The sequence below is a fragment of the Anopheles coustani genome, chromosome 2, assembly GCF_943734705.1.
Source record: "Anopheles coustani chromosome 2, idAnoCousDA_361_x.2, whole genome shotgun sequence".
NCBI lineage: Eukaryota > Metazoa > Arthropoda > Insecta > Diptera > Culicidae > Anopheles > Anopheles coustani.
This window is the reverse complement of record NC_071289.1, coordinates 91,143,971-91,169,738: the sequence shown is the minus strand read 5'-3', so window position 1 is coordinate 91,169,738 and position 25,768 is coordinate 91,143,971. Positions and strand designations below refer to the sequence as shown.

At 43.1% G+C, this 25,768-nt stretch overlaps 3 protein-coding genes across 3 annotated transcripts in view; 2 read left to right on the top strand and 1 right to left on the bottom strand.

Moving 5' to 3' along the window:
- Positions 1-5,326, top strand: part of LOC131262052 (uncharacterized) — a 54,823-nt gene extending 49,497 nt beyond the window's left edge. The window contains exon 4 of the mRNA XM_058263965.1: positions 4,578-5,326. Coding sequence (XP_058119948.1) covers positions 4,578-4,781 — 204 coding nt within the window. The 3' untranslated portion in view covers positions 4,782-5,326. The remainder of the gene's footprint in view (positions 1-4,577) is intronic.
- Positions 5,327-8,652: 3,326 nt separating this feature from the next.
- On the bottom strand, positions 8,653-11,238 carry LOC131265617 (5-formyltetrahydrofolate cyclo-ligase). Its single transcript, XM_058267902.1, has 4 exons — positions 11,125-11,238; positions 10,851-10,964; positions 9,537-9,681; positions 8,653-9,110 (listed from the first exon to the last, which is right to left on the bottom strand). Exons 1-4 carry the CDS (start codon positions 11,236-11,238, stop codon positions 8,875-8,877), a joined length of 609 nt encoding a protein of 202 aa, XP_058123885.1. The 3' UTR covers positions 8,653-8,874.
- Positions 11,239-15,218: 3,980 nt separating this feature from the next.
- LOC131266096 (transient receptor potential cation channel trpm) overlaps positions 15,219-25,768 on the top strand; it is a 61,084-nt gene continuing 50,534 nt past the window's right edge. Inside the window, exons 1-2 of the mRNA XM_058268454.1 lie at positions 15,219-15,270; positions 16,587-16,754. Of these exons, the coding sequence (XP_058124437.1) occupies positions 16,746-16,754 (9 nt within the window). The 5' untranslated portion in view covers positions 15,219-15,270; positions 16,587-16,745. The remainder of the gene's footprint in view (positions 15,271-16,586; positions 16,755-25,768) is intronic.

Sequence of the window (25,768 nt, the reverse complement as noted above, 5' to 3'; positions counted from 1 at the left end):
CGACTCACCTTGAAGGATGGCGTGAAAGTGTCGTGAGATAATAATTTACTTCCAAATCGTGTGATTTGGTTTCGGGACCGCGATGAAACGAAAGCCATGCTTTAAATGCTGCTGCGGAATGGGCACTGAAGTGTGATCACGACAAACGATGGGGCCCTCGAGCCTTTTCGCCTCGCAACCCCTTCTCCCCGGGCTGATCGATTCGTTCAGTCCGATCGGCGCGTTATGCTGGGCCGATTCACATAACGATTATTGCTATCGAATTAGGCAAAATTCGTTGTGGGTCGAGTGGCGGATCATCGAGTGGATCACGACGCCGGTTGGGTAACGTCACGTACGGTTTGGCGAAGATAAACATGGTCTTTCTTTCCAAGGGTGCGAGCTTTGCCGGCGAGCACATTCAATTGGGGTGGGTGATAACTTATGCTTAGAAGAATAATAAGCACCCTTTTGGTGAAGATCAGAAGGAGGGAGGCTTGCGAAGACCAATAGGGTTTTTAACTCCCCAATGAAAGGTTTCTGATTGTATGCATCATGCATTGGCTTTGATGGGCTTGGAATTTCTTTGGTGTCAATAAAGGACATGACTTTAGCACCGTCTTGCACCGAGTGATTACATTTCATCTTAACGATGATAATCAAACGTGCATCGGGATTTGCAGGGGAGTCACACTAACCCACAGTTATGCCGAATCAAAACATAGTTCATTGAATCGAGACGTGTTTGGGACGATAATCCACTACCTTCAGCGTACGCTTTATAGCAACCATAAATTACTTCTTATTCCCACACGGTGGAAGCCCAACCAGGAAGGGAGGACCACTGACGCTCGGTGAGACGAAGACGATGATGCGAGATATGACAAATGACAAAATATTGAACAAGCTAAGAGCAGCTGAGTGCAATTGCTTGGATAAGGGGAAGAGAGCTTAAGCAATTGTTGGGAAATGTCTACACCATCCACCCGTCCTCGCAGCTGCATCTTACGACGTTTGTCAACGATTTTTTAACTGTTGGTGTTGTTTTTTGTTGTCGCCGAACGGTCGAACGGTTTTCCCGAGCCCAGAACTCCATGGCTGGCTATCATACCGTCGTGGATAGCGCCAGTTAAAGCTTATTGTTGGTCTAATGGTTTTTACATCATCATCAACATTATCGTCCTTTTTATGGTGCGCGTGGTTATGCGGTAATGCGCTGGAAGAAGAGGAGCGAGGTCGTAATAAATTGTCCTCCTCCGAAGTGAAGTACCCGGCGTTGGGAGTTTCGTACGGGTGACAATTAATTTACCAGTGATTTCAAAAAGGTTTCACTCAACTGGATGGTTCCACTAATGCTGTTTTATTTGGCATGATCTTTGTTGTGGTATTTTATTAAAACTTAAAAAATTAGTTTAGTTCACACACACAATGAGTAACAAAGATTCTCTAAATGGAAATTAAGTAAACCTATATCGTTCATAAGTTCTTGACACATGTGACCCTCTTGACCTTTTAAAACATCCTGATTCTTTTTATGATTGCATTTACAAAATGTAAATAATGCCACGTCAATTTAATTTAATAACTACTAAAACAATCATTAAAATGCATTTGTTTCGAAGTAATTTAAGTTGCGTTTAATTTATTCTGTGTTTTCTGGTCGATTAATTATTGTATACATAACCAATGTTCCTTGTACCATAAAACAAAAACTCACCATGTTCTAAGTCCAGCCAAAAGGCTGGTCAAGATCGTTGGTCATCGATGAAAATTAATTCTATTGCATCCCAGTTATTGCCAACCGGAGTTGGTGGGCACCGAGGGAACCTCCCGCGGTTTCACACGTTGCAAGTGCTTGAACGCTTCAGTCCGTTTCCGTTTCGTTGGGCAACGTCTTCGGGACGGCGGGTTTTCGCTTACACTTCTGCTGCCTAAATTACGATGGCATGCTTCATGCCCGCAGCCTGTGCTGCCTTTAGCGCAGGCCAACGACATAATCGGAAGGTCATCGGAGTCGGACGTCTCGGAGCAAATGCCATCAACGGATGAGAGGCGTCGTCGCTGGACCGCGGATCCAACTTAGGTCCGCAGTGGGCAGTTTAGTCGTCTTTAGGCAGACGACCCTTTTGGAGACCCGGCTCGCTAAGGGATTGAAGCTGGTGTGTGTGAATGGAGTCCTCTTCAAAGTTGCCCAGCGGGGCTGTTGCATGCGATTCGGATGGAATTTTTGAGCAATTCCCCTGAAGACCGGATCGCGGTCGGACGCTTCAGGTGGCGTGGCTAGTTTCGTCACACCGAAAGGAATTCCCGCCGCAATTAAGCGTTCTGCGTTCCTCTCCGTGCTCGCAACTCAATTGCTCAATCGATGCGCGTGCGATTCGAGATGGCAAATGCAGCTTTATGTATATAGGAAGACAACCTTTTGCTTGTTGTTTGCATGAATTCTTGGAACATTTTGTGTGCCTAATATGATCAGCAATGTGATTTTTCGAAAGGCAACGATGGCAACGATTTTCCACGTCTGGAAAATGCCAATGCTGTGATATTTTTTTGCGAAAGTAATCATCGTTGCACTTTTCTCTTGAAGATTGCCAAAAAAGGTACATTACTTGAAAGGAACGCAGCATGAATCTTTTCTACTGCTTCCTCACGTTAAGAGCAGCAAAAACTCCATCGTTCCAAATTGAAAAGAAATTTCCCCATCGCACACATCCATCATCCAAAGCAGCCCATCCTTCATAGGGCTCGAGTCGATCCATCACAGATTCCATTCCTTGCTGGCGGTTGTCGTTCTCGGGCTGCTTGTGCACTTATGCTGCCGATTTATGCTCCCCCTCCCCGGTGGCGTCCACCATACTGAAAGCATACTTTTGCGGTAATTTCATGACATTCTCCAAAGCTTGCTATCGCTGTCCGGTGCAATGTTGTCGTGTTACAGATTTTCTCGCAGTTCGGATTTTGCTCCGACAGTGGTTCAGGGTTCTGCAATATGCCAAAAGCACCTGCCTGCCCTGCCCAGTGACCTACCGGATGGCAGATTTAATAGCCGCTTTATTGCACACCCACTTTTACCTCGATGCGTTCAACCGGCAGCGCTGCAATTGAGTGTAGTTTACGTTCAATGGGGCAAACATTTGTGAATTTTCCGACCATCCGCTTTTCAGCTCGTTTACTTTCCATCCATTCCGTTAGGAGCTTTACCGTTCTCGGTGAGTTTGTTTTCAAATAGAAGTAAGCTATAGGAACCATGAATGGTAGTGCAGGGGAAAAAAATGGTTATAACTCAAGGACGATTCTTGGTTGAATTGTTCACTAGTTTGAATTCGTTCCTACGTCCTTAGAATGTGGAACAGCGAAACGTAATAGCAATGAACTTTCAACAGACATGCCAGAGAATTTGGTATTAGGAATATTTAAATACTAGTACTTGAATATAATTAAAAATCATAAAAATTATCTATATTTAAAGTTATCTTTTCGTGCATTGAGTTGATCGAATTATTTCATCATAACTTTAGCACTTTTTCCTACAGGATATAGAACAATTTGTTTCCTTTGTATTGTTCAACCATAACCAAATAAATAAATCCTTAAAATATTAAATTTTCTACTTGAAAGGATCGGCAACTTAGTTGACTAGCGCCTTCGAATTACTTACTTTATTCAAGAGTCTATCCACTCGATTGCCCGTGCGTTTTGCTTACCGTACTTTATGGCATGGCCAGGTACGCCTATCCTGGAAGTAAGCGATAGCGCCGGGCTTGATTTTCAATGCCGATTACGGAATGTTTAATTAAATTATTTATTGAACGCACCGGCCGTTGATGCAGCCGGCCGGTGTTTCAAACCCGTACCGACCATCGTGCTGGAAGGAATCTGGACGGGTGATTAAATTATCTGCCCCGAACGAACGACGGCCGGATGATGGCGTCAAATTTACTGCCTGAATGGGGTTGGTTTTTCTTTCGTTCGCCTCCTCTCCACCTAGCGCCGAGCAATTGATTATGCTGGCCAGGTTCGATACATGCGGAGCAGCATCACGAGAGAGAGAGAGATGGAGACCGGGTGAGAGATCGTGAAAACTCAATCAGCCACCAACCCACCCTGGATGGAAGCTGAAGCATAAAGCCTGGGGAAAGCGTACGCCGGGTGAAAGAAAACAAAGATAAATATAAGCGATGGAAAAAAAATAAATGGAAAATGTAGGGCTTCAATTTAGCGTGGAAAATCGCGCCAAACAAAAGCAAACAGTGCTTAAAGGCATGGTGACTAATAATCTCGTTTTCCACACTAAGTGCCGATTTCAATTTGTTATGATATGCGCTAGAGAAATATCGTTTCATGCATGATCAAATTAAGATGATATGACTTACGCACGGGTCGCAGAATAATGAATACGGTTTCACTTTTTATCTTCGTGAAGCAGTTCATGCTGGTAATAAATTGAAATGTTCATCAGAATAGCGACCAACCTCATCATATTCTCCGGACATATTCTCATCGTATCGTTAGCATGAAATAATTATCTCCATCTAGATTAGACTTGAAACGATCTGATCGTCTGTTTCCTTACTTTTTTCCTCCCCTTTCCTTTGCAGCCCTCGACCCGGCCCGAATCGGACTTCACGCTGGACGTACCCCGGGCGGAACAGCTGCGGCTCAAGATGAAGAAGGAAAAGCAGTTTCGGAGCCGCTGCCGATGGTTCTTCTACTTCCTGAGCGTCGTGTTCTTCCTGCTTTCGGTGATGGTGGTCAGCCTGATACTGACGCGTGGCAAGCGGATGTTCGGGAGCATGATTTAGCCGCCGGACGGAATCCCGCAGTGATAGGAGATTGAAGCTGTGGACTCAGTGTTGACTCCTTGAATTTAGAATCCGATGTGAGGGAGCGACGAACAAAAAATCCCTACCAATCCTGGTGCGACTGGGGAGAAGTCTCTTCTGTGTTCTTTGCGTTAGTTGTTACGTATTTTATGTCTGTTTTTTTTTTTAATTTATGTCGCAGGAATGCATGATCCAAGCGAACGATTAGTGATCCTTGTCGGAAAATTGTATCACTCTGTTATTGTTAAGTTTGTCCCCTCGCTGTCGGTCATATTCTGCCTTTCGTTTTTTGCCGCTTCTCATCTGCAATGGCAAAGATAATCTACCTCGGTGAAGACCATTTAATCGCACTTGAATCCATCGAGAACATAACAAACGAATCGCCCGACTTGACACAGCCCCATCAAAGTAAAAGCTTATTCTACCAATCTCAATCTCACGTGATTCGACGGCGGGCGGGACTTTGAAAGTGGAAAATAATGATAATTTAGTTTTGATGTTGATCGATTGTTTACGAAAAACGATTGAATTGTTGTTTCATTTCCTCCATTACCTCGTCATGCGCCTTTTCCTCGTCGGCAGATTTGTAGATACTTTCGCCTGTTGGCCTGTTGAATTTGTGCGTTACACTGTTCCTTTTCCTTGAGCTAAGACAGGTTTTCGGGTTTGAGTCATGTTTGTTTCATATCGTTGGGAAAGAAGATTGCATTTTGAGCAAGTTTTGGAGCTAATGAAAAAGTCGGAGGAAATTTTAATAAGCAATGGCATCAGCTGGGGCTATTTTGGTAATTGGTTTCACATTTGCATGCCAACAAAAAAAAAAAAAAAGACACCAGGACTTTTGAGGACACTCAATTTTGCAAACTCATGGCAAGAGGCCACTTTAATTTCGCTTACCATTGTTGCTCAATTTTAGTCGAATCAAACTTGGAATTGGGGTGTTGGAGAATGGTTTTTTAATTCTAACGCTCGAAATGGTTGGGTAAATGATTTTTTGTTTGTTCTTGGCAGGCAAGAAAAAAAAAGACCAAGTGCTAATGAAAGTGGTATCTTATTAGCATGCCTTGGCCCGATGATTGTTTTCTGTTTGTTAGCTCGTTGGGACAATTATAAACTTTCTTTCCATTCGTTTGCATACCGTGATTGCCCGGCAGCAGTGCGGACAAATTCGGTGTAAGCGGCAAAAGCTGGAGGTGAATAAACAGGATAACCGTGGCTGGAAGTTGATAAAACAAACGAACAAACTTGCCCCTTCAACGAACCACCCGGTGGATTGCAACGATTGCACACCGGTGCTCGACGTAGTTTGTGGACTTGTTTGCAATTCTTCTGACTTGGATTAGAAAAGTGAAAACACGCCCGGATGGGTTTTTCTTTTCCCTGCATCCATTCGCCTGAATAAATCACTGCCTTGCGCTTCTTCCCATGGAAGGCCAACTAGTTTGTGTGCACGTGTGTGTGTGTGTACGGTTGGTTTTCCCGCCCATCAGATTTGTATGGTGAAAACAATGAAGAACGACTCCATCTGAGAAGGACTATCGTGTTCACTTCGTTCGTCCCTAGTAACGTCTTGAATTGGTTGTTAAAGTTAAGGTTGAGAACGGGTACAACCACCGCCAGCCCGAACACTGCCCTCTGACCTGCTGATAATTTCCCAGAGGAATTTAATTTCTTTCTCAAGCTTTTCCACTCGATCCGTGCCCGGGATAAGGGTGGCTTATCCTTCGCCCGGTGCATGGAGCTTTCCTCGCAAGCGAGGAAACGCTGAAAGCGTGTGGCATGCTGTTGGAAAGTGGAAAAGGGTTCGGTCGTACAAATCTTGCACTCTTGGTCCGCCTGTGGGAAACCTAATCGTTCGAACGTAGAATAATCTTTCACTTTGGCAAGTTTTTTTTTTCACGGTTGGAATAATCTCTTTCCGTTTTCCCTTTCCCCGAGAGGCGATAAAGTCCTTTCGAAAGGAATCTCTCAATTTTCTCACTCGCTCGCTTCGCCGTCACCAATCAACCGGAAAAGCCAAATACAGGAGCAAAATTGAATTCGTTGTTTGCCACCCACCACCGCGGCCAGCTGCAAAATGGCAGTGAATGGTGGTTTTTACTTCGTGCTTTTATACGTTTTCAGCTTTTTTTTTTGTTGTAAATTTCCTTTCCATTTTCTTCGGCATTCCCACGAACCAACAATTCAGCGAAGTGATGACTTTTTTAAATCCCTTTGTGGCACTTTCAAAAGACGATTTTTTCCAAGCGACCGAATTTTGTCAGACCATTTCTCGTACACGCGCCGGAGTGCGAAGTTGTATCTCTTGAACATCCCTTCATTGACACACACACACACACCGAGCAAATCGCGCAGCTTTAGTGGGTCGGGTTGGAAGGAAAGTTTGTCGGCAAAAAGAAAAGGACAAGAGCAAAGGCAATGCGATATCACTAGTACATTTCAAATAATTAAAACAGAACAAAGGATGAGAAAAGAAAAATCAACATTGCGTCGTCTGGAGAATATCTTGCCGTTGGGCAACCGGAAGTTGAGTGAAGGAAGAGTTTTAGGGTTGACAGACCCCATTGGAAAGTGGTAGTCGTTGGGGAAGGAGGGTGCGACATCGAACAGGATGTTTAACACCCCATGGTGGAGAAGGGACAAAAAACGAATGATTTCAGCAAATGCTGGTGCGTTTAAATGCTGGTGGTATGGTTTTTACGATACGATACTTTTTCAGCGGATGTTTCGTATCCCGTTGCTCACCCATTCGGTTGTAATATTCTTTAATTATATATCGCTCGATGGCTTCTAGGTCACGAGGCGACAGATACGTGGAACGAAGGAGAATCCCATCGCCGTGTAAGACCTGTATAAACACATTTTAATGTAAAAAGATAATTTTATTACACACTCCCGAGGGTAACTGTAAAACGCAATAGATTTCCTTCTCATTACTATATTTGTAGTAATTTTAGTGGAATGCTTTCAACTGTAGTAAACTGCCTTTAAAAAGACAATAAGATACACAAGGTAAACAGAAAGTGTACAAAAGTTTCACTTCAATCGTGCTCAAAGCTGCACCAGGATGTAAATAGAAGCAATGTGGAAAAAAGGGAAAACTTCAGTTACCAATTCGATTAATTAAATTTAACGCAACCTTTTCGCATCCCTTTCGACGTGCGGTGCTAGTAGCGAGTGAATCAAAATGAAAAACAAATTCGTGAGGGCGAAACCATCCAATAAGACCATCCTAGAATACAGGGAATGTGGTGCGCAAGAAGGCAACTGTAAAATGAAGGAATATCGTAGAAAGTACTTTTTTTTATCTTGTGATTTTAGTCATTATGTTGTACTATGTGGAATGACGAAGAGAGTCGAGTGGAAATCAAACAGCACGTTATGCTTGCCCATGGCGATGGAAGTCCGCAAGCAGGAACCGAAAGAATCATCTCGTCAAAGCTGGCGGAGTCAAACCTCCCGGCGATGAAGATAATAACAAGAGCTCAGAGGGGGACATTCGGTTTGTAACGTTTTCGGACGGATGCAATGTAAAATGTAAATAGAAAATAAATTGTATAATGAGCATAGGAACAGCGAGGATATAATTACAAAACCGTAACGATGGTTGCACAGCATCGACGTCTTCGAGTGGCGTCAACGAGACGAACGAAAACGAATAAAACAAAACGAAATCGCAGACCCTGTTGTGTTTTATTTTGCGTTAGAACATATTTATCATCATTTCTCCGAAAGTGGGTTGGGGTGAAAGGTGTGGAAAAGTTTATTAATTGAAAAATTTGAATTCATCTTATACCGAAGTAACGACGATGTGTTTGCATTCTACGCTTGTCTACGAAGTATTCGGTGTACAAACTTAAAAAGTTGAGCTATAAAAGGAATTGAAAAGTTGATTTTGATATTTGAAAGATATGAAATGTAGCAAGTAAAAACCCCTTGGACATATTAAAAGTGGTCGTACGCACAAGTTTAATCCCATACTTTTAAGGACTCGTAAAAACTGGTCAGACAGGTAAGCGATAAAAAGCAAATCGAACAGCAAACGATTTTTGAATATTACTTCACTTTCACCTCAGTCAGCAGTCACAACACAGTCGATCGGAACATCATGCTCGTCGGTGGGCAGCGTATCGTCGTCCACCATCTGCTCCCGGAAGCCGATGCCAACGAGGTGCGTGGCGCCCTGCGCCGTGTTGGGGAACTTGCCAAAGTATTCCCGTAAAAATCGATCATAATATCCCCCGCCGTGACCCAGACGGCCGCCTCCGGCAGTGAAGGCCACCCCGGGCAAGATGATGAGATCCAGACCTGCGGTTGAAAAGGATATTGGAACCGTAATTCATGCAGAGAGATCGATAAGCGAAAGCAGCGTGATTTACATGTTTCCCAATCAGTTTCCCCGAGAAGAGACGATCGTTCGGTACGGCTTTCCGCCGGAAAGTATGCAATTTATGTTTGACCAATTTCCACCGAAAGCTCAAGCTTGGCTGAGAAAGTTCGCACGGGTGAAGAAAATATCCTAAAGGCGGTTGTTTCTTCAAACCCGCAATTGTGCGAGATTGAACATATCAAAAATCATTATGCGAATGGTCGGTTAGATAAAAGCATTACAAATATGGAAATGGACCTATTTACGATGTAAACCGAATGATGCGTACGCAAGATGAAGGAACGCGTGGCGCACGGTGAATTTACGATGCCCTGGAGGACGCTTGGAGCCGGGGAACTACCCACCTGTTGCGAGTCCATCCTCACGTGCCGCATCGTCGAACGGAGGCTGCTTGATATTCCAGGCAGTTTTCGGAAGCGCTTCGTAATCCTCCATATCATTGATTCTCACCATTCTCATCGCGTTCTTGTTGTAGGTTGGCACGAAAACCTGCCCGAGGAAGGGAACGTAAAAAAGGACGGTGAACATCGAAATTGTGAAATAATATCAAAGAAATATTATTTTTCTTTTTTGTAAGACTTGTGCTGTTTCGCACAAATTGCGTACATTAGACTGTTCAATTAATGGTCTTGTTTTTTTCCGGCAGTTGGGGCTTCCCTTCTCCGTTAGTCTTTCCAATTATTATCGATTCCTAGCGCAATATTTTGCCTATTTTCGTGGGCCGTTTGGAATGCGATCGGCGGGACAAAATTCAATCAACATTCGGTAGACCGAATTTCCCCCCCGTCCCCGGTTGGTACAGCAAAAGCAATGGCAATAGGTTCGATGGAGGCTTCTTTTGGGTTTTCCAAACCATCCTTTTAGCGCTGATGTTTTTTTTTTAACTTTGGTGTTGCTTTTTTGTTTTGTTTTGTTCGAACAGCTTTAGCACTTAACTTTTCTCGCCCCTTGCCCCTTCCGGGAAGGGGCAGGGTTGGAGGTGAGAGCGAGAGGAAGGAAACAACCGGTTGCCAATGTCATTAGAAATGTCACGGTTCGGCTGGCGCAATTATCGTATTCGATTTTCTTTTTTCCCCCCATTTCCCAGGAAGGCGCCGTTGGGTGGATTCTTCGGTGGGAAGATTTTGAACGCTTTTTGGGTGAACAGAAAGGGGCACACATACACAATGAAGGCAAGAAAAGATGCCATCCAGGCAGCCCGAAAATGTGCCAACGGTTAAACATATTTCACCCGATCCGGTATGTTCGGAGACTCTCTGGTGCAGCCCCCAGCTTTCGCTCGTGATTTTACTCAGAGATTAACGAAAAAAAGGACCTTCCAAAGGCAACCAGGGTGCGTTAAAGTCCTTGAGGCGAGTCGGAATTCGTTCGGGTACGCCAGCGGGTAAGAGAGTTTGGTTTTCGGTGGCATTTTTAAATTATTGTTATCGTCTTAGCACTAACGAGATTCGGTTCCGGTTCGTGTCAGCTGTGAAAGTGAGCACACATCCTTTCGCTGGCTTTGGGTGAACTTCCCGGTGATGGAGCTGGCGTGACACTGACGCCCCGTTTTGGAGTGTTTGCCGCTCGCCGAAGATATCGTATTCTCCAGCAAGCCAAACTGGATGGAAAGAAAAATCTACTGCGAGGAGTTGGAAGACAGCACATGCCCTGCTTACCTGCTTCCGCTGGTGAAACATCCGCTCCAGCAATGGCCGGGTGTTGACTTCCGTGTCGGTGCTCAGGAAGACACTAATCCTTTTACACTGCTCGTAGAACGGCAAGCTCGTGAGCTGGGCGTGGAGAAACGAGAACGATGAAAAAAGGTTGGAATAAAAACTGCAATCGTAATGGATCTATCTATTTCCGTTGCTTCGATCGGTGTCCGGCTCGGAGGGGTCACCGGAACTAGGCTTACATAGGCATTCTACGGTCCGGAAAATGCGGCCATACCTTTTCGATAATGATACTCGATTGTCGACCACGCTCTTCGACCGTCAGTGCTTGGAGTTTTTCCTTGATCCGTTGACGAAGGGCCACCTTTGCCGGGTTCTGGATACGCTGCATGTCGTCCGGATCCGGTTGGAATGAGATGAGCAAGAACTAAAAGCGGATTGCAAAGAGTAGATTAAAACCGATGCGAGTTGAAAACGACATGTTGGAGTACTTTTTCTTGCCCCTGGAACTAACCGGGCTTATTTTCTATGCTTCAAGCATTACGTGCTCGAACGTTCATTTCTGCTCCAGAGCTTTTTCCTTCATTAGCTTGCGAAGAGTTGTTTTGATAAACCCTGGAATTCAACAGTGTCTGTTTCTGTTTACTACGCATTTGTATCGCTCTTGGGTAATGTTGCATGTGTAATTGCATTTTTTGTATATTTTCCTTTTTTGTACATTCGTCTACAATACAGTACGTGCGTAGAAGAAAAATCCAATCATTGTTGCCAATTGCACACAATGTTGACTGTAGGCATGTAGCGAGCATCCTAGAGTTCTATGGCATTCTATTGATAACTACATAGTCGTGTACGAATCGTGGTGCAAATGAAGCTCATCGTGTCGAATATGCAATGGAGTGGATATGCTGCTGATATTAACATAAAATGTACAACGTATAGGAGTCATTTCCCATACGGTACATGCGGCTCAGAGCTTCATGGCGTTAGTGGAAAATTAATCAAAAATAAATTCTAAAAAATATTAACTTGAACTGATAGGATATTGTTAAAGTTCGACGGAAAAGTAACAATAAATATCCTGTTCGTGAATTTCAACCTTCTCGTTATACAGACTTGCCGCAATAGCAAAGATACGAAAAAAGAAGTACAGACATGGGCTACCAGTAGGATGGAAGAAGAACGCCTAGCAAAGGCTGATAAAAAGTATATTCTTCTCTGGTTATCTTCTTTATCCTCCTTCAACCCACTTTGGCTCGCTTTGCACCGGAAGTCTGCCGGATTGCCGGTAGGCAATGGCCACAGAAAAATTCAATTTGGAACTCTAACCAAGTCGTGTGTCATTGTGGATGTGGCTATTTTCCTCCGCTATTGAAGTTAGGCTCGTTTTGCTCCATTTTCGCTAAAGTTTTTCCTGCCCGTTGCATCGTACGGATTTTGCCGTGTGGTGTCCAGGTGTCTTCGTAGGTTAAGTCAGACAGGATGCTGACGGCAGTAGCCAGTAGAGCCCATAACACCATCAAGGTCGGGATAGCGGGGATATTACTGTTGCTGGCCGGTTGCCGAACTACATATTAGATTATTTATTTGATAAGTCATTGTTACGGGCGGAAACGGGTGATTCGGTGGAAACTTCCCGTGCAGACGCTGAGATTTTCATCAGTTCTCTTACTCGACCCTTGGCCGTAATGGGGTTTGGCAAATTTGATATCTCGTGAAAGGAAGACAGTTTTCTTTTAAAAAGTGGTTGATATTTGTCATCGGCACGGTAACCTTCGACCCGGAGTTCGGGGCATTGCTGGTTATGGAGAGGCGTTTTTCTTCGCTATATTTTACTGCGCTCAACAATGTCCGCCCAGCGGCTGGTGATCCAATGGGAGAACGTGGGAAAATGTTTGCCTCCAGAAGGATCCGTCAGCACGAAACGTGAAGTTATGTAGCCGAAGGTTGAAAGTATTTAACGAGCTAAGCTCCTTCCGAAAGGAAAGTCTGCAAGCGACCTGCTGCAACAACCGTATGCTCACAATAATATTGTTTTATTTAACTTTTACCTCCACCGTCGAATTTTCACACCTTTGGAGGTAGTCTGCCTCGACCAACTGCAGGGGTGTAATAATAATTGCAAGCCAGAGTTTGGCACGTGCCTCAAACGCCGTGACGTTGCGCGCCAAAGAATGCGGTATTAAGCCGGTTCCTTTCCGGCTCCTATGAATTGCCAGGTGTCTATGGATGTTCCAAGACGGAAAGGTTGGAAAATGGACGAGGTAGTGGCCGCACAATTGACGTCATTGGTGAAGCGATTGCAATAATGTGACAATGTGGCAGTGTGAAACTTTCCAAGACGTTTTCTCACGTCTTGCAGAAGAAAAACAGAAGATTGAAGCACAAAAAGGCAAGAAAAGACAACCGAATTCACCGCACGGGAAAGTCGGAAAGTATTGGGAATTTTGTGTGGGCATGCCAGGTTCGGTGACAGCGCTGAAATACTGAAATGCTTATGATAGCTTATCGGTTCCAATAACTCGCTTCGACGCTTCGGCAACACGTGGCACGGTGAGAAAGACGCCGCACGGGTTCATAAATATTAAAAGCAATTCGACAACATCAGACACCTGAAGCGATATAAAACTTTGCTCGGCATAGCGTTGTTTCTTCGCGTCTATCTTAAAAGAGTATTATTTGTACAACATTGCCACAGTCAAGTCGTCATGCGCAATGGTAGATGAAGACCGTGAAGTTACGACTATTATCAGATGGTCTAAATGTTATTTAACGCTTTTTGACCTCATTGAAGCAGTGCCTCTGTCTTATCACAATTTTAAACCTGCATGGACTCAATTGCATACTATTAAGCTGTTGGTCCGTATCTGCTTTCTGGAAGACTTTTGTGAAGGTTCCTGGGTGCGCCAATCGGCTGCTTCCGAAAGCACGGATTTGAGCTATAAAAGAGTCATACACAGTTATGTAATTTAATTGTTAGCTGATATGCCCTACACGGCTTAAAATTAATGCCCTATCACAAGCTAAAGTTGAGGAGGTTTAGAAATATCGTAAGGTTTAGTCATGTTTGTGTGTTTGATAAAAATTAGCCACATCATGCTGATGACTCATATGGGCACGTTTGACACGTAAAAATATTATCGATTATTGATGTTATCGTTCTCTTGTGTAGCCAGGTGTTAATTAAAATATGTTAATTGATTGTTTCAACACACCCATGCTGAAAAAATCGGAACAATGTTTTCGTGAAATTGAAATAAAGAGTTCCCTTTTTTCATGTTAAGTTGCTCTTAGGCTTTAAAAATCGGGGTCTAATGAATAAACAATGACCTCGAGATGCTATCCCTCCACGACAATCAAATTGATTCCAATTAGAGATCGTTTGAGCTCTTAAACCTAGATCAATTCAGCATCGCCACGCTGCTTTGTATAGACATCATATAGAACCTTCTAATTGCTATTATGCGTTTCGGGTCCATCGTCTGGCTAGTCCAGATGCTATAGCCAGAGTAAACATGTTCGTCAGATAAGAAAACGATGGCTGATAACGTTCACCGCCAACGAATGCAACTCGAACAGGATGTATGACCAACCTGAATGGTGTGATCACAAATACTGCGATCACTTTTCTAATTATTGTTTAATACATCGTACTTTTACTCGGCAACTTTCAAATACAACTTGCTTTCCAAAATATGGATACTTACCGCAGGAAATTATCTACACTTTATGTCACAATTACTGGATGGTTTCAAACACTTCCTACAGACGATTTTGAACTATTTTGTGCACCTCGAGCTGTGTAGTTGAGCGTGAAATTGCTGCCAAAACAAAAACTTTCCTTAGCTACACAGCAAATCGAAAAGCCATAAATGAACGTTTGTTATTACTGGTAGTTTGTGTTAAGTAATGACTTTCTTGCTTCTAAAAATGCCGGAATTAAGTTCTCGAAAACGTTGTGTCGCGCGCGCCTCGCTAGAAGTGAAACAATAAGAATAGAAAGAAACGCAAATATAAACAAATCCCGGAGCTGTTGTTAGGGATGTACAATAGATGGCGGATTAGGGACATATGAGCTAGATCCGCTTCATAGCGTGCAGATGTATCTATTTCTAAATAATTAATTTACGTTCTCCAATTCGATGGAAAATTATCATGAGTCAAGTTTCATACATCAGCTAAACTATCCATAAGGTTTTTAAGCTGTAAATCTTCCTGCAATGCAACTTTTGCTTGGTTAAAATACCGCTCCTTTTAGCTTCGTCGGACTAACGTAAGTCCGTTCCGCAGTGAGCAGCCCATCTCCATCTCGTTCGGCTGAATCTCTCGTGACGTTTCTGACGTGCCTTCGTGTTTAGTTCAGTCTGTTCGGAACTTCGCTGGGATTCGGGTCGTTCAGAGCCGGAAGTGCTGATAGCGGAAGGTGATTACTTTCTTTGCTCTTTTTCCACCTGGTCTACAGGGAAAAGTGTATCCTGATCCGGGGATTCTGCACTCTGCGCTGCCTCGGGATAGTGTACAAAGAGAAATTGGGAAAGCTCGTACGCCTGTTTGTTTTTGTTCAAACGCCAGTCTCAGCGTGCAAAGATGCTTGGTTTTGCGTACACAGTGTCTTACAGCATCAGTTTCTATAAGTGAAATGGATATTTTATCGCTTTTTCGAAGGTTTTCCACACTGTGTTCTCGTTCGATCCTTGTCTAGTGCTTCAGTTATTTTTTCGTTTAGTGTGTATTGGCGGACCTGCGACGAAATGCAAGATGATGCACTTTCTCAACGCGGTCGCCAGACAGCATGACGCGTTCAACACCAAAGTGATATTGCTGCAAGTGAGGGAGCCCCAGGTGAAGCCTGCCTAGAAAAAGAGTGTTTCGTATCGCAGCTTGCTGCAGACGTCTTTGTTCAATTACCTCAGCGTGTGGCACGTTTCGCGGCGGTTTCTTCACGGTCTCTTGGCGCATAAGACACCAAAGTCATTCACGAGGAACCAGCTAGGGCTCAGGTGAAACTAGCTTGCGTTTCCATCGCGACCAAATTCGCAACATGCCGCTGCATTAGAACGGTGTTAATGCAATGCTGTGCGAGATGATAATGTTTACCTTCCGAAGTGTGTTTGCTTGCCTTAGACGGCTTCTACTGGTGTGCTAGGGGGGTTTAGCATGTGTGCGAACTGCTGTCGATAAGTTCTAATGTCATCTAACGTTAGAAAGTGGTTAGGGCGGAAGGGGTGTGAATTGCGGAGCGAATTTCTGTTTGTATTTCGACAGATCGCATTCCTAAACACGCGTGTAGCGGTTGTGTGTGAGTGGGGTGGCGCCTAGGGGGTGGTGGAATTTTAATTTGGTTTGAGTGAAGGGTGATTTGTTGCGATCATAGTTCATTGTTAGTATACCTGCAGACTTCGGTGTTTTCTAACAACAAAAAGTTTCTAACCTAAGAATTCAAATGTTTGTTTCAAAATCATTATGTGCACTCTTCTCTTCAATCTTCCATGAGGAATTTATATAGTACCTTGAAATCAACGTAAACATTGGCAACTTGTGATCAAGAAAAAAAAGTGTTTAAACGTAGGGTACGATACACTCAAAAGTAAAAAATTTATCTATTTTTTCTCCAGTGCGTAGGATCGTCTAAGAGCAACTGAACATTCATAGCAAAAAAATCCCAATCAGTGATTTATTTTTAAGAATTTAAAAATTTGTTATACCTGGTGTAAAAAATATATCGTGAAATGCATCTAGATTCCTTTGCAATGAAACATCCCACGTTGCTGGCATCGATGAGAAACTAGATCATCCCAGGCAGCTGCGATTTTTTGCAACCTTCATCATCAGCCATGGACGAACAGGAACAGCAGCCTCAGCAATACTAAACCCGGAAACAACTGGCAGCATCGAAACATGAAACATGTGAGTATCACAGGCATAACAGCAAAGAAATTCCTTTCTAGTAACGTTCGCCCTCCATATTCATCAAAACATGCAATAGTCCTAGCTGATGGTGCTGTTGATAGTTATAACACAAAAAAGTGTGTATGCCTGTGTTGTTGTGTTCGTGTGTATGTTTTTGCAACGTGTGGTAGACGCAGCTTCACGAAGGAAAATGCAATCTGCCCACAAAGAGTCATAAAAACAGCGCTGGGAAAACAAGCATGGGGTGTACTTGTTTGCATTTCCTCCTTCGTGCAGGACAACGGCAACCACCATGTGGTCGGAGTGTCTATGATGTATGTGTAGTATAGTGATTTATGTTGCTCTTCATTTAGATCATCCTTTTTGTAGACTGGATTTACGTGTGAGCTGAGTGTGTCTTGTATTTTATTTTTGTTGTGTATAATGAAAATTACGTAAAAATGTTTGATCTTGTGATATTATAAGTTCATAGTGTTTAGATTTTAGAAGTTGCTGTTTTCTTCGTTTGCTGTTATTTCTGCCACTGTACATTTTTCAACCTTATTTAGTTCAGTACTTTAACCTCGAATTAACGATCTTCAGCAAAAGGCGTAGGGCAAACGAAACAAATTAACCTTCATAAGTTTTTATAGGGCCTGAATCTGTTATTTTAGCGCAATTAAAATCGCATTATGGCTGAACTGTCCTGTGGTTTTGCGACGAAATGTTTTTTGCTGGATGCGGGCTATGTTTGATGTACTCGTACGCCACAACATAGGTCCCAAATGAGTTATAACACGTGACAAATAGGTCATGTAGTGGACAAGTTTCGCTTGTGGAAATTCTTTCATGACCGAGCTTTTCTCTATGGATTATTTTAGCGGGGTTTTTCATTGGGTCGTTTTGTTTGAATTAAATTTAATCAATGGATAAATACCTCATTTTTATGTTTACATGATTACCTGTACAATCAAATAAGAGATGAAATGCAAAGCATTTGGCATCCAGGCGTTAATATTTAATATGTTTGTTTAATATTTTCAAAAATTAATCAACGTGGGTTTGACCAAATCGAATGGCAAACCAACATGAAGGATCGGACTTATTGGATTATCCGTTTGCAATCAAATCTCTTTTTGTTTGGTATATGGCTGACTTTATATTGGCGATGTTTGATATGGGGCATTTCACTTTAGTGCTTTGATTGACTCACTTTAATTGAAGCGATTGTTTTTGTGAATATTCTAAATTAAATTCCTGCGAAACTGTTGATGTTAGTTTTGCACGTTCCAGGAACCAAGCGTTTTAAGCACTGGAACAATCTATGTATAGCCGCATGATAATTATTTGGTTTATAAGCTAAACCAGATGAGCTTAGTGGTGTTTGGGATAGTAGCAATAATAAACATCCTGCGGCATGTCACTTTAGCTGACGGTAAAACCATCGCCACTAAGCGGCGCCTGACGTTGCATTCTAATGACGATGGGTTCGGGGTAAAGTAAGGACAGCACACCAAAGCACAACGAGGCGACTGTAAGATGAAGTAATTCTTTGTTTTGGAGGGGATTTTTTCTACCTTGGGATTTTCTGGCGAACGCTGTAAAGCAAGAGCAAGCATGGACACCGTGAGCAGTTATTAGCATATAAAACGGTTCGTCTTTGGTAATCCGCTCCGAAGACCGATGTCGGGGTCAGCGTATATTATGAAATATGTGAAGGACCGTTAGTCCCTATCGGTTTTGCATTCTGCCGTTTGAGCATCAGCTTGCGCATTTTGCCCATAAAATTCTGCCAGCTGCTGCAATCTGTTAAAAGTCATGATAACATAGTTTTTCGTGGTCCTTGTGCGTTACGGTACTTTTGATTAAATTTGGAGCAATTTTTATTTCATCAATAAGTACCATAAACTGGTAAATTCATCGAAAAGATTGTTGTTTCATCGACCTTTTGAGGCTAGCTTTTCGTCCCCGGGAAGACTAAAGCTTTCAGAACTGATGTCCTCGCTGGGGTCACGAACAAAAGCAGAAGGATTTTCTCAGCAGTCTTTCCGTTGTTTACCCACTGTCTCCCCAGCAAAAACCGGAAACGGGAAGCCGAAAAGGAAATGGCATAAGAAAAAGGCACTCGGAAAGCAATTTTATCTCATCAGCAAATAGAACAGGAGCTTCATTCGTGTGCTCTTCTTTGCGCCGACAAAAGTTCCGGCGCTCTTATCGCTTATCGGTGTCACTCATTTTCCTTCTTTTTTTTAGTTTTGTTTTGTCTCGATATTCTAACCGAGAAAAACCCTCGGGTGAAAGTAGCGGAATCATTATTCCCTCCCTCAGATGTTGAGAATCATGGCTCCACGGTGCGCCATCAGAATACAATCGTTGAACCGTGACCAACAAATTCTCTAGCATTTTCTACTTTTCCACAGTTCGATGATGGCAACCCGGGGGGATTTTGTATAATCCTAGGCTTCGGGACAGCTTTTTTACGTTGCAAATCGAATGATATATTTGATTTTTCTTTTTTATTTTGAGCATTAGCGGCTCCGACGCAAAATGAAGAATGTTGGCAATCATCCCTTTTCGTGTGGGTGAAAAAAAATCCATGCCAAACTTTAGATGATTCCCCACACGTCAGCCACGATATGTGACTGTTCCTTTGGGCTCCTTTTCCATTCGGTGTGCAGTGAAGTGATGTGGAAAATATATTCCTCATGACACACAGTCCAAAACTGCCAAACATACTGTCTCTCCACCGTTCATCCGACAATAGCAGATCGAGGGAATTGCCACAGGCACACGGAAGCGACGTGGAGCTCGGTTTTACCTGCACCTGCCACATCCTTGCGTGATTGGCGTCGGATGTGACTGAGGTTTTTGGAAGGATTTGGGTTTTAGAAAACTGATTTGCAAGAATGACAGCTCCTTTGAGGGAAGGTCCTTGAACAAATATGCCACTCCGTAGCACAAACACATCGAATCGGGCAAAATATTTTTCCTTTGGAAACAACTTGAATGATTCGGTTTCGCATGCCGTGAATGGAATGTGTCATGGAGAAAGCTCCGGAACCAGCTACCTGTCGTCGATGTTTTTCCCTCCCATTTGGAATGACTCGTTCCTTTTGCCTGGTGTTTTTCGATTGCGGGATTTTAGACTGTGTAAACAGTTTTTCTAATTGAACTTTTCACTAGGTGTTTGAAGCGTTTCCAATGTTCTTAGCATTGGAAGTGGTTAGAAAATGCTTGTTGGGTTTGTGAAAAGCATGTCGTTTTATCCGCGGATTATCCTTAAACAAACCATGGCTGAAGACTACAGTCTCTCGGGTCAATGTACGCTGTCTTCTGGTGAATGTGAATTTTGTGGAGTTTCTGCATAGTTAGTTGAACTTTCAAGAACCTACGTGGTAGGTAAAATTAAGGGTGTATTATTTGAAGCTCAAATTTACTGAACATCCGTAGAGTAAGAGCTTGATTTGAAATATGTCTAGCCTTCTGATTGGCTTATATACTTGGATCCGATAGATGACGTACGGAAAATACGTTGTTTCATTAGGTATACCTGATACATCTTTCTACATTCTTTTAAAGAAGCGAATTATTTTCCACGGTTAACGGTAGCAAATATGTCCATTTTCATTATTTCATCACGCCCAGCCGCTCAGTGAAGCATGGCAGTAATTACAAATCGATTCGATTTGGGCCATTTATGCCTCCGATTCTTACGCCTCGCACATCGTAAGGGATCACGCACCCGGAGCCGAAGGCCCAGAAAGGCAGCATCATCTAATTCCACGGAATATCGTGTAGTATCATTTCTTTTATCCAGCATGTGAATTGATTACCAATTTGTACTGATTACGGCTCTATTCCGAAGCCGTTGAAAACGGTTTCCGTTAGTCTGCCTCGGAGATTCACAACCTTCCTTCGTGTTCCTTAGCGGAAGCCCTTTCTGCTGCGACTCATTTGTCGAATGCCACCGGGGGCCTCAACCGTTTCTGTCTCTGTCAATCCGGGACGTTCCGCTTTGCAGACGATGTGATCAATTTCCTCTCGATTATGGAAATGGGAAGTCGAGATTCGAGCGAAAACGGGCGGCCGGCTGCGCAGAAGGACGCGTTTTTATGCACTATGTCGTCATCGGTGGATTTTTTTCTCACCACACTTTTCCCGTGGTAATCCAATTCAAACAATCGACCGTTGATTCTTTACCTTGAAAGCCCATCGGCAGGCAAATGGAACTCGGGTTACTGAGGGAAAATAAGATTATTGGATAGTATTTTGCTACATCGGCATCGGTGGATGGTATTGGTTCCAGCTTATCCTATAGGAAGTTTCCCCGTAGCTGGATAATAATTCGCTCCCACTTTCGAGCTCCACCGGGATTACCTTTGCGATCCGTTTAATCGTGCAGTAGAAAAATGTGCGAATCAACAAAGGATATGAACGCTAAACGGAAAGCCAAAACGCACCGATGATGGTTCAATTTATTAGATCCTGGACGCTACCTGGATCGGCGAAGGGCTCCCATAACCGTGGGAGATAGTAAAGAGATATCCGGTGATATCTCCGGATATTCGAAAACAAAATCCCCGGATGGGATGGAAATACTCCAGGTGATAATTCGATTACGATAAAGTTAACGATCCTGTGGAACGGTTATTCGGCAGCGGAAATGGAAAAGGACGTTGGTCCAGGAAATGGAAATTCCTCCATTCAACAGGTGCGCTCCATCTTGTCCTGTTTGACCCTTATCTAAAAAACATTAGAAGAGGAAGAAGGACCGGAACGAAAAGTTACATCGATATTGGGGGGGCGATTTTCAACGCAACTTGGTAGGATTTAGCAGATTTATGAGATATAAATTTATCCTTAAATCTTACCGTGATAATGTAAAACATTGTGGAGTCAAACTAATAGCTATATGTCTGGAAAACTTATAACAATGCAAGCTCGTCTTATTGTTTTACAACTGTTCAAGAATTCTTTTTGCTCTAGATTTCTGGAGTTTGACACACGGCTCTCTCATATATCACTCAACAGGTTGAATGAAAAGCTCTTGCGATAGAGCTGTTGTAAATTGTTCTATAATTTTCCACTTTGCTAACATCATCAACATTGGTGCTGTCTACGCGATGCTGGAGATTTTTCCCGACCGTCCCGTCCTGCTGAGCTCTTCGGTATCTTCTTTCGATGAATCAGCACCGGTCGATTGCGAGCCTGGGCGGAAAAGCCCGGCGTCGAGTTGTTGATTGATGTGCCTTCCTCGCTTCCGACCGCCATGGGGGGAGGGGCAGCTCGCGCCGGAAAGCAGGTGGACTGATTGGTGAATAATTGGTTAAAAGTTAATGTTATGATGAAGTGATTGTGTTTTGCTTAGGGCTCCATGGTAGCGTCAAGTCTGCGTCGCGACAAGACGGTTGGTAATTGACGCGAAAGCTTTTAGGGCGTTGGAGGCGCTCTCGGTGGCAAAAACCCGGTTTCAATTAATGTGTCAAGTCTAATACCGTTGATGATGTTGCAAGTTGTTTGCGAGCCAAAAAAAAAAGAAAGAAATAACACAATGTAGACAGCAAAATGGCTATGCTCCAAAGACCTCTATAAAGCATACATTTTCCACATCGCTTTTTCAATTCATTATCCCATATTTAATGCTTCGTGGTTTTACTTCATGCGCAGATGTAGCATGAAAGTTGTTGATACTATCCTAATACCCGGTAAAACTATTTAATTCAGTTTGAAAAGCCACTCATTACTCGTTTTTCATCTTAATTTTTCTCATCACTTTATGCTGCATGGCATCCAATTCCAAATTGCGTGTGCATGAGGGATTTCAGCAGTGTGGAAATGTAATTTGCTGCTAATGGGAAATACTTTTCACCAATGAAAGTGGGTATGGTTATTGTTACTTCCCAGTATTTCCTATGCCAATTATATTTGATGAAAGCGGGATGAAACTTTGGATCGCTCATTAGCGGTTCACTACGTATTTGTTTAATGAATGTTCAATTCCACCAAAGAATGTTTCATTTGAGAACTAATCAAGCACAACGCTGCTCGCTCGGTTGCGCTCCCATTAATTCCAGAGCTCGCCACGTAAGAGCGTACCCATTGCATCGATATGTTTGCAAATGAACCAATTCGTGCTGCATCTGCACTGAATTAAGTCGCTACTGGCGCCGGTAGTGGCGAATGTTATCGGTTTCGAAGAACGTTTGGTATTCCAATTCATCCCCAGGCTGCATTGGTGTTGGGGGGGTTGGGAAAAGTGGTGATGTTGACCACATACGGAGCACGGTTTTTCTCGAAACCAGCACGGAACGGTAGGAGCAGTCGGTCGGGTGGTTTGTGGAAAATGGAACCATTTTTGGGATTGTTCTTACAAATTGGAGTACACGCTGGCTGGCTCGACTGGAGTGGTAGTTATACACACACGTACATTTATTTCCATTGCCATCACCTGCCGGCATTCACCTCACACGTACCATTTACAGGGATTTTCAGATGATATCATAACAGTAGCAGTATTTATTCCAACTACAGCACATGATATTCCAACAGTACCAGTTGATTTTATAACTTGATCATGTTTATAAAGTTGGTATGACAGATCGAGCGATGTATGTAACTAGCAAGTATAAACGTATGTCACACGAATGAGACTCGAAAGTAGTTCAACATATCAGGTGGGTTCATCTTGCATGAATCGCTTTAATTTCATTAGAAAACGAAAGGAATTTTTAAACAAGCAGTACTGATTATTTGTCATGTTAACTGCATATCTTTTTTTACTTAATTTTGTGAGCAGTTTCGTTCCAATGAAATCGGAGAGATTCGTTATGAAATCGCCTGCTATGTACATCAACCTTGGGCTGTCATTCGTACGATATACGTTTACACTCGCTAGTTGCGTACTTCGCTCAAGCTGCCGTACCAAGAGGATTATAATATCAACTGCTTCGATTTTGATTTCAACTGACACAGTTATAATAAACATGATCGCTTTATAAAATCTACTGACGCTATTGGAATATCATATGTTGCAGTTGGAATAAATACTGCTACTGTTATGATATCATCTGAAAATCCCTGTATCTGCAGCATGTTATGTTGAACTTTTTTTTTGCGAGATAGAACAGGTTTCAGAGATCGGTAGACGGAACCTTCGTTGCTGTGGAGAATCAATTTGTTCAATGATTCGTATAATAAATCGGCTTCAAGTATGTGCATTCTAATCTGTATTTCACCTGCCAGAAAACTTTTCCCCTTTGAGGTCTGCAGCGAGTATAGAACGTACACATCAATCAAGTGTTTGAAAACCAGCAATTAGCACGCTTTGGCACACACACACACAGCCACTGACGAAATCGAATGAATGCATGACCGAATCCAATTAAGCTCGTAAATCAGATTGCATCACTGGATACGATCATAACGATGTGATAAATATCGCGTAGAGCTTTAAGCATATTTTGATAGCTGAAAGTACCTCTTTGAAGAGCTTTAGTTTGCTTCGCGCACTGTTCAGTTGATAGAAAACAGCGAAAAAATACCCTGTTAAGCCAATAGCAAGTGATCCACAACGGAAACACTTATCGATCGTTCGTCCTGATCCGCATACAATTTTCCTTAGGACTCCCAATCCTTATGACTCACATTGCACCTGTCGAACCACCTTTTTCCACCAAGCTTTTTCCCGAGCACGTTATGTAGAACAGAACATTTTCCGCACGTGAGAACATTACACGCAACTGGCTAATCGAGCCCCCTACTTCACGCACCCTTCACCCCCCGGGTCCACCGATCGCTTCTTTCTTCGGCTCCTTTTGAGTCCTTCGACATGGCGTACGGAAAAATGTGCCCCATTCTTCACGCGGGTTCCGGTTGGGTGATTAATAATTGGCCGCCCTACTTCTCGCTTAAAGCCCGGTCAGCAGGTGAAATATTATCGCACGGCATTTTTTTTTCTCCTTCCTCCACCTCCATCAGATCGCTCCACCCACTCCTCGCTTAATGTGCTGTAATGTTGCTGTAAGCGGTATCAGTTCGGTTTTTCGTTCGTAGATTAATTTAAAATGCAGCCGCAGGTTGCCGTAATATGCCGATAGCCAGGGCCGAATTCACAGTGCTGCTGTTTCGGTGCCGGATGGTGCCCGCTCATTAATCTTAATTCCCGCGGCGTTACGATGCTAGTGACACGCAACGCTTTCCGTTTGAATATTTTCAATCCAGTCACGCTCGAAAACCGTGCTTCATGCGGCGAATGTTCCTTTTTCCTTTTTTATTACACATGGATGGAACTGCTGAAAATCATTGAACTTTGCGCCATGGAATTGAAGCTAGGTGATATTGTTTTGTTTTTATTTGACCACTATAAGTTGTTTCCACCAGTGGTTATAATGTACAGTTCGATTTGAAATATGATCAACATGGTATGTTTAATGTGTGTCATGTGCATAGGAGTGAGGACATAACATTTCGTGTTGTAATCTATTTTGCTTGTCAGTACCTAAATGATACTTCTATTTTGAAACAAATCATATCCATTTGTAGTCAAAAATCATGCTAAGTAAAAGCATTTCATGCCATGCAGTAATCACTTCTCGAGCAGGAACATTTTCTTTTCGGAACGCTCAGGGTCAGTAGTCAACATCTGAGACAGAATAAATTCCAACCTTCGTGAGAATCCATGATTTTGCTGCTTGAACGGCACCGAGAAAAAGGTGAAAACGCGATAATACCCGACGAAGCAGTCGACCTTGTCGCTATCATAAAAAGAAAAACTACCGACTTCAAAATAGAACCTTTGGTGTTGAATGGTGTTTCTACACAGTGTAAACCAGAGGAGTGTCTAACAGTCCAGTCGTCAGTTTGATGGATGGTTAGTGCTTCTTTTGGTTTCCGCTCCGTGCTTCGATGGAAAAGGCTTCTCAAATCTCAACCATCCGCCGATAAGCCTAACGTTTGATAGTCGTTCCCAACATCAGGCAGCTTTTGGTGGTGGAAAACCAAAGCGGGGAGGGTGCTATCGGAAGCAAAAAATC

Excerpts from the sequence above, each read along its gene's own strand:
- LOC131265617 (XM_058267902.1), bottom strand. The coding sequence starts at position 11,238 with ATGCAGCGTATCCAGAACCCGGCAAAGGTGGCCCTTCGTCAACGGATC. Across the intron at positions 9,682-10,850 it reads TGTTTCACCAGCGGAAGCAG|GTTTTCGTGCCAACCTACAA; the intron begins GTAAGCAGGGCA and ends TTCCTCGGGCAG. Across the intron at positions 9,111-9,536 it reads TGAGGATGGACTCGCAACAG|GTCTGGATCTCATCATCTTG; the intron begins GTGGGTAGTTCC and ends TTTCAACCGCAG.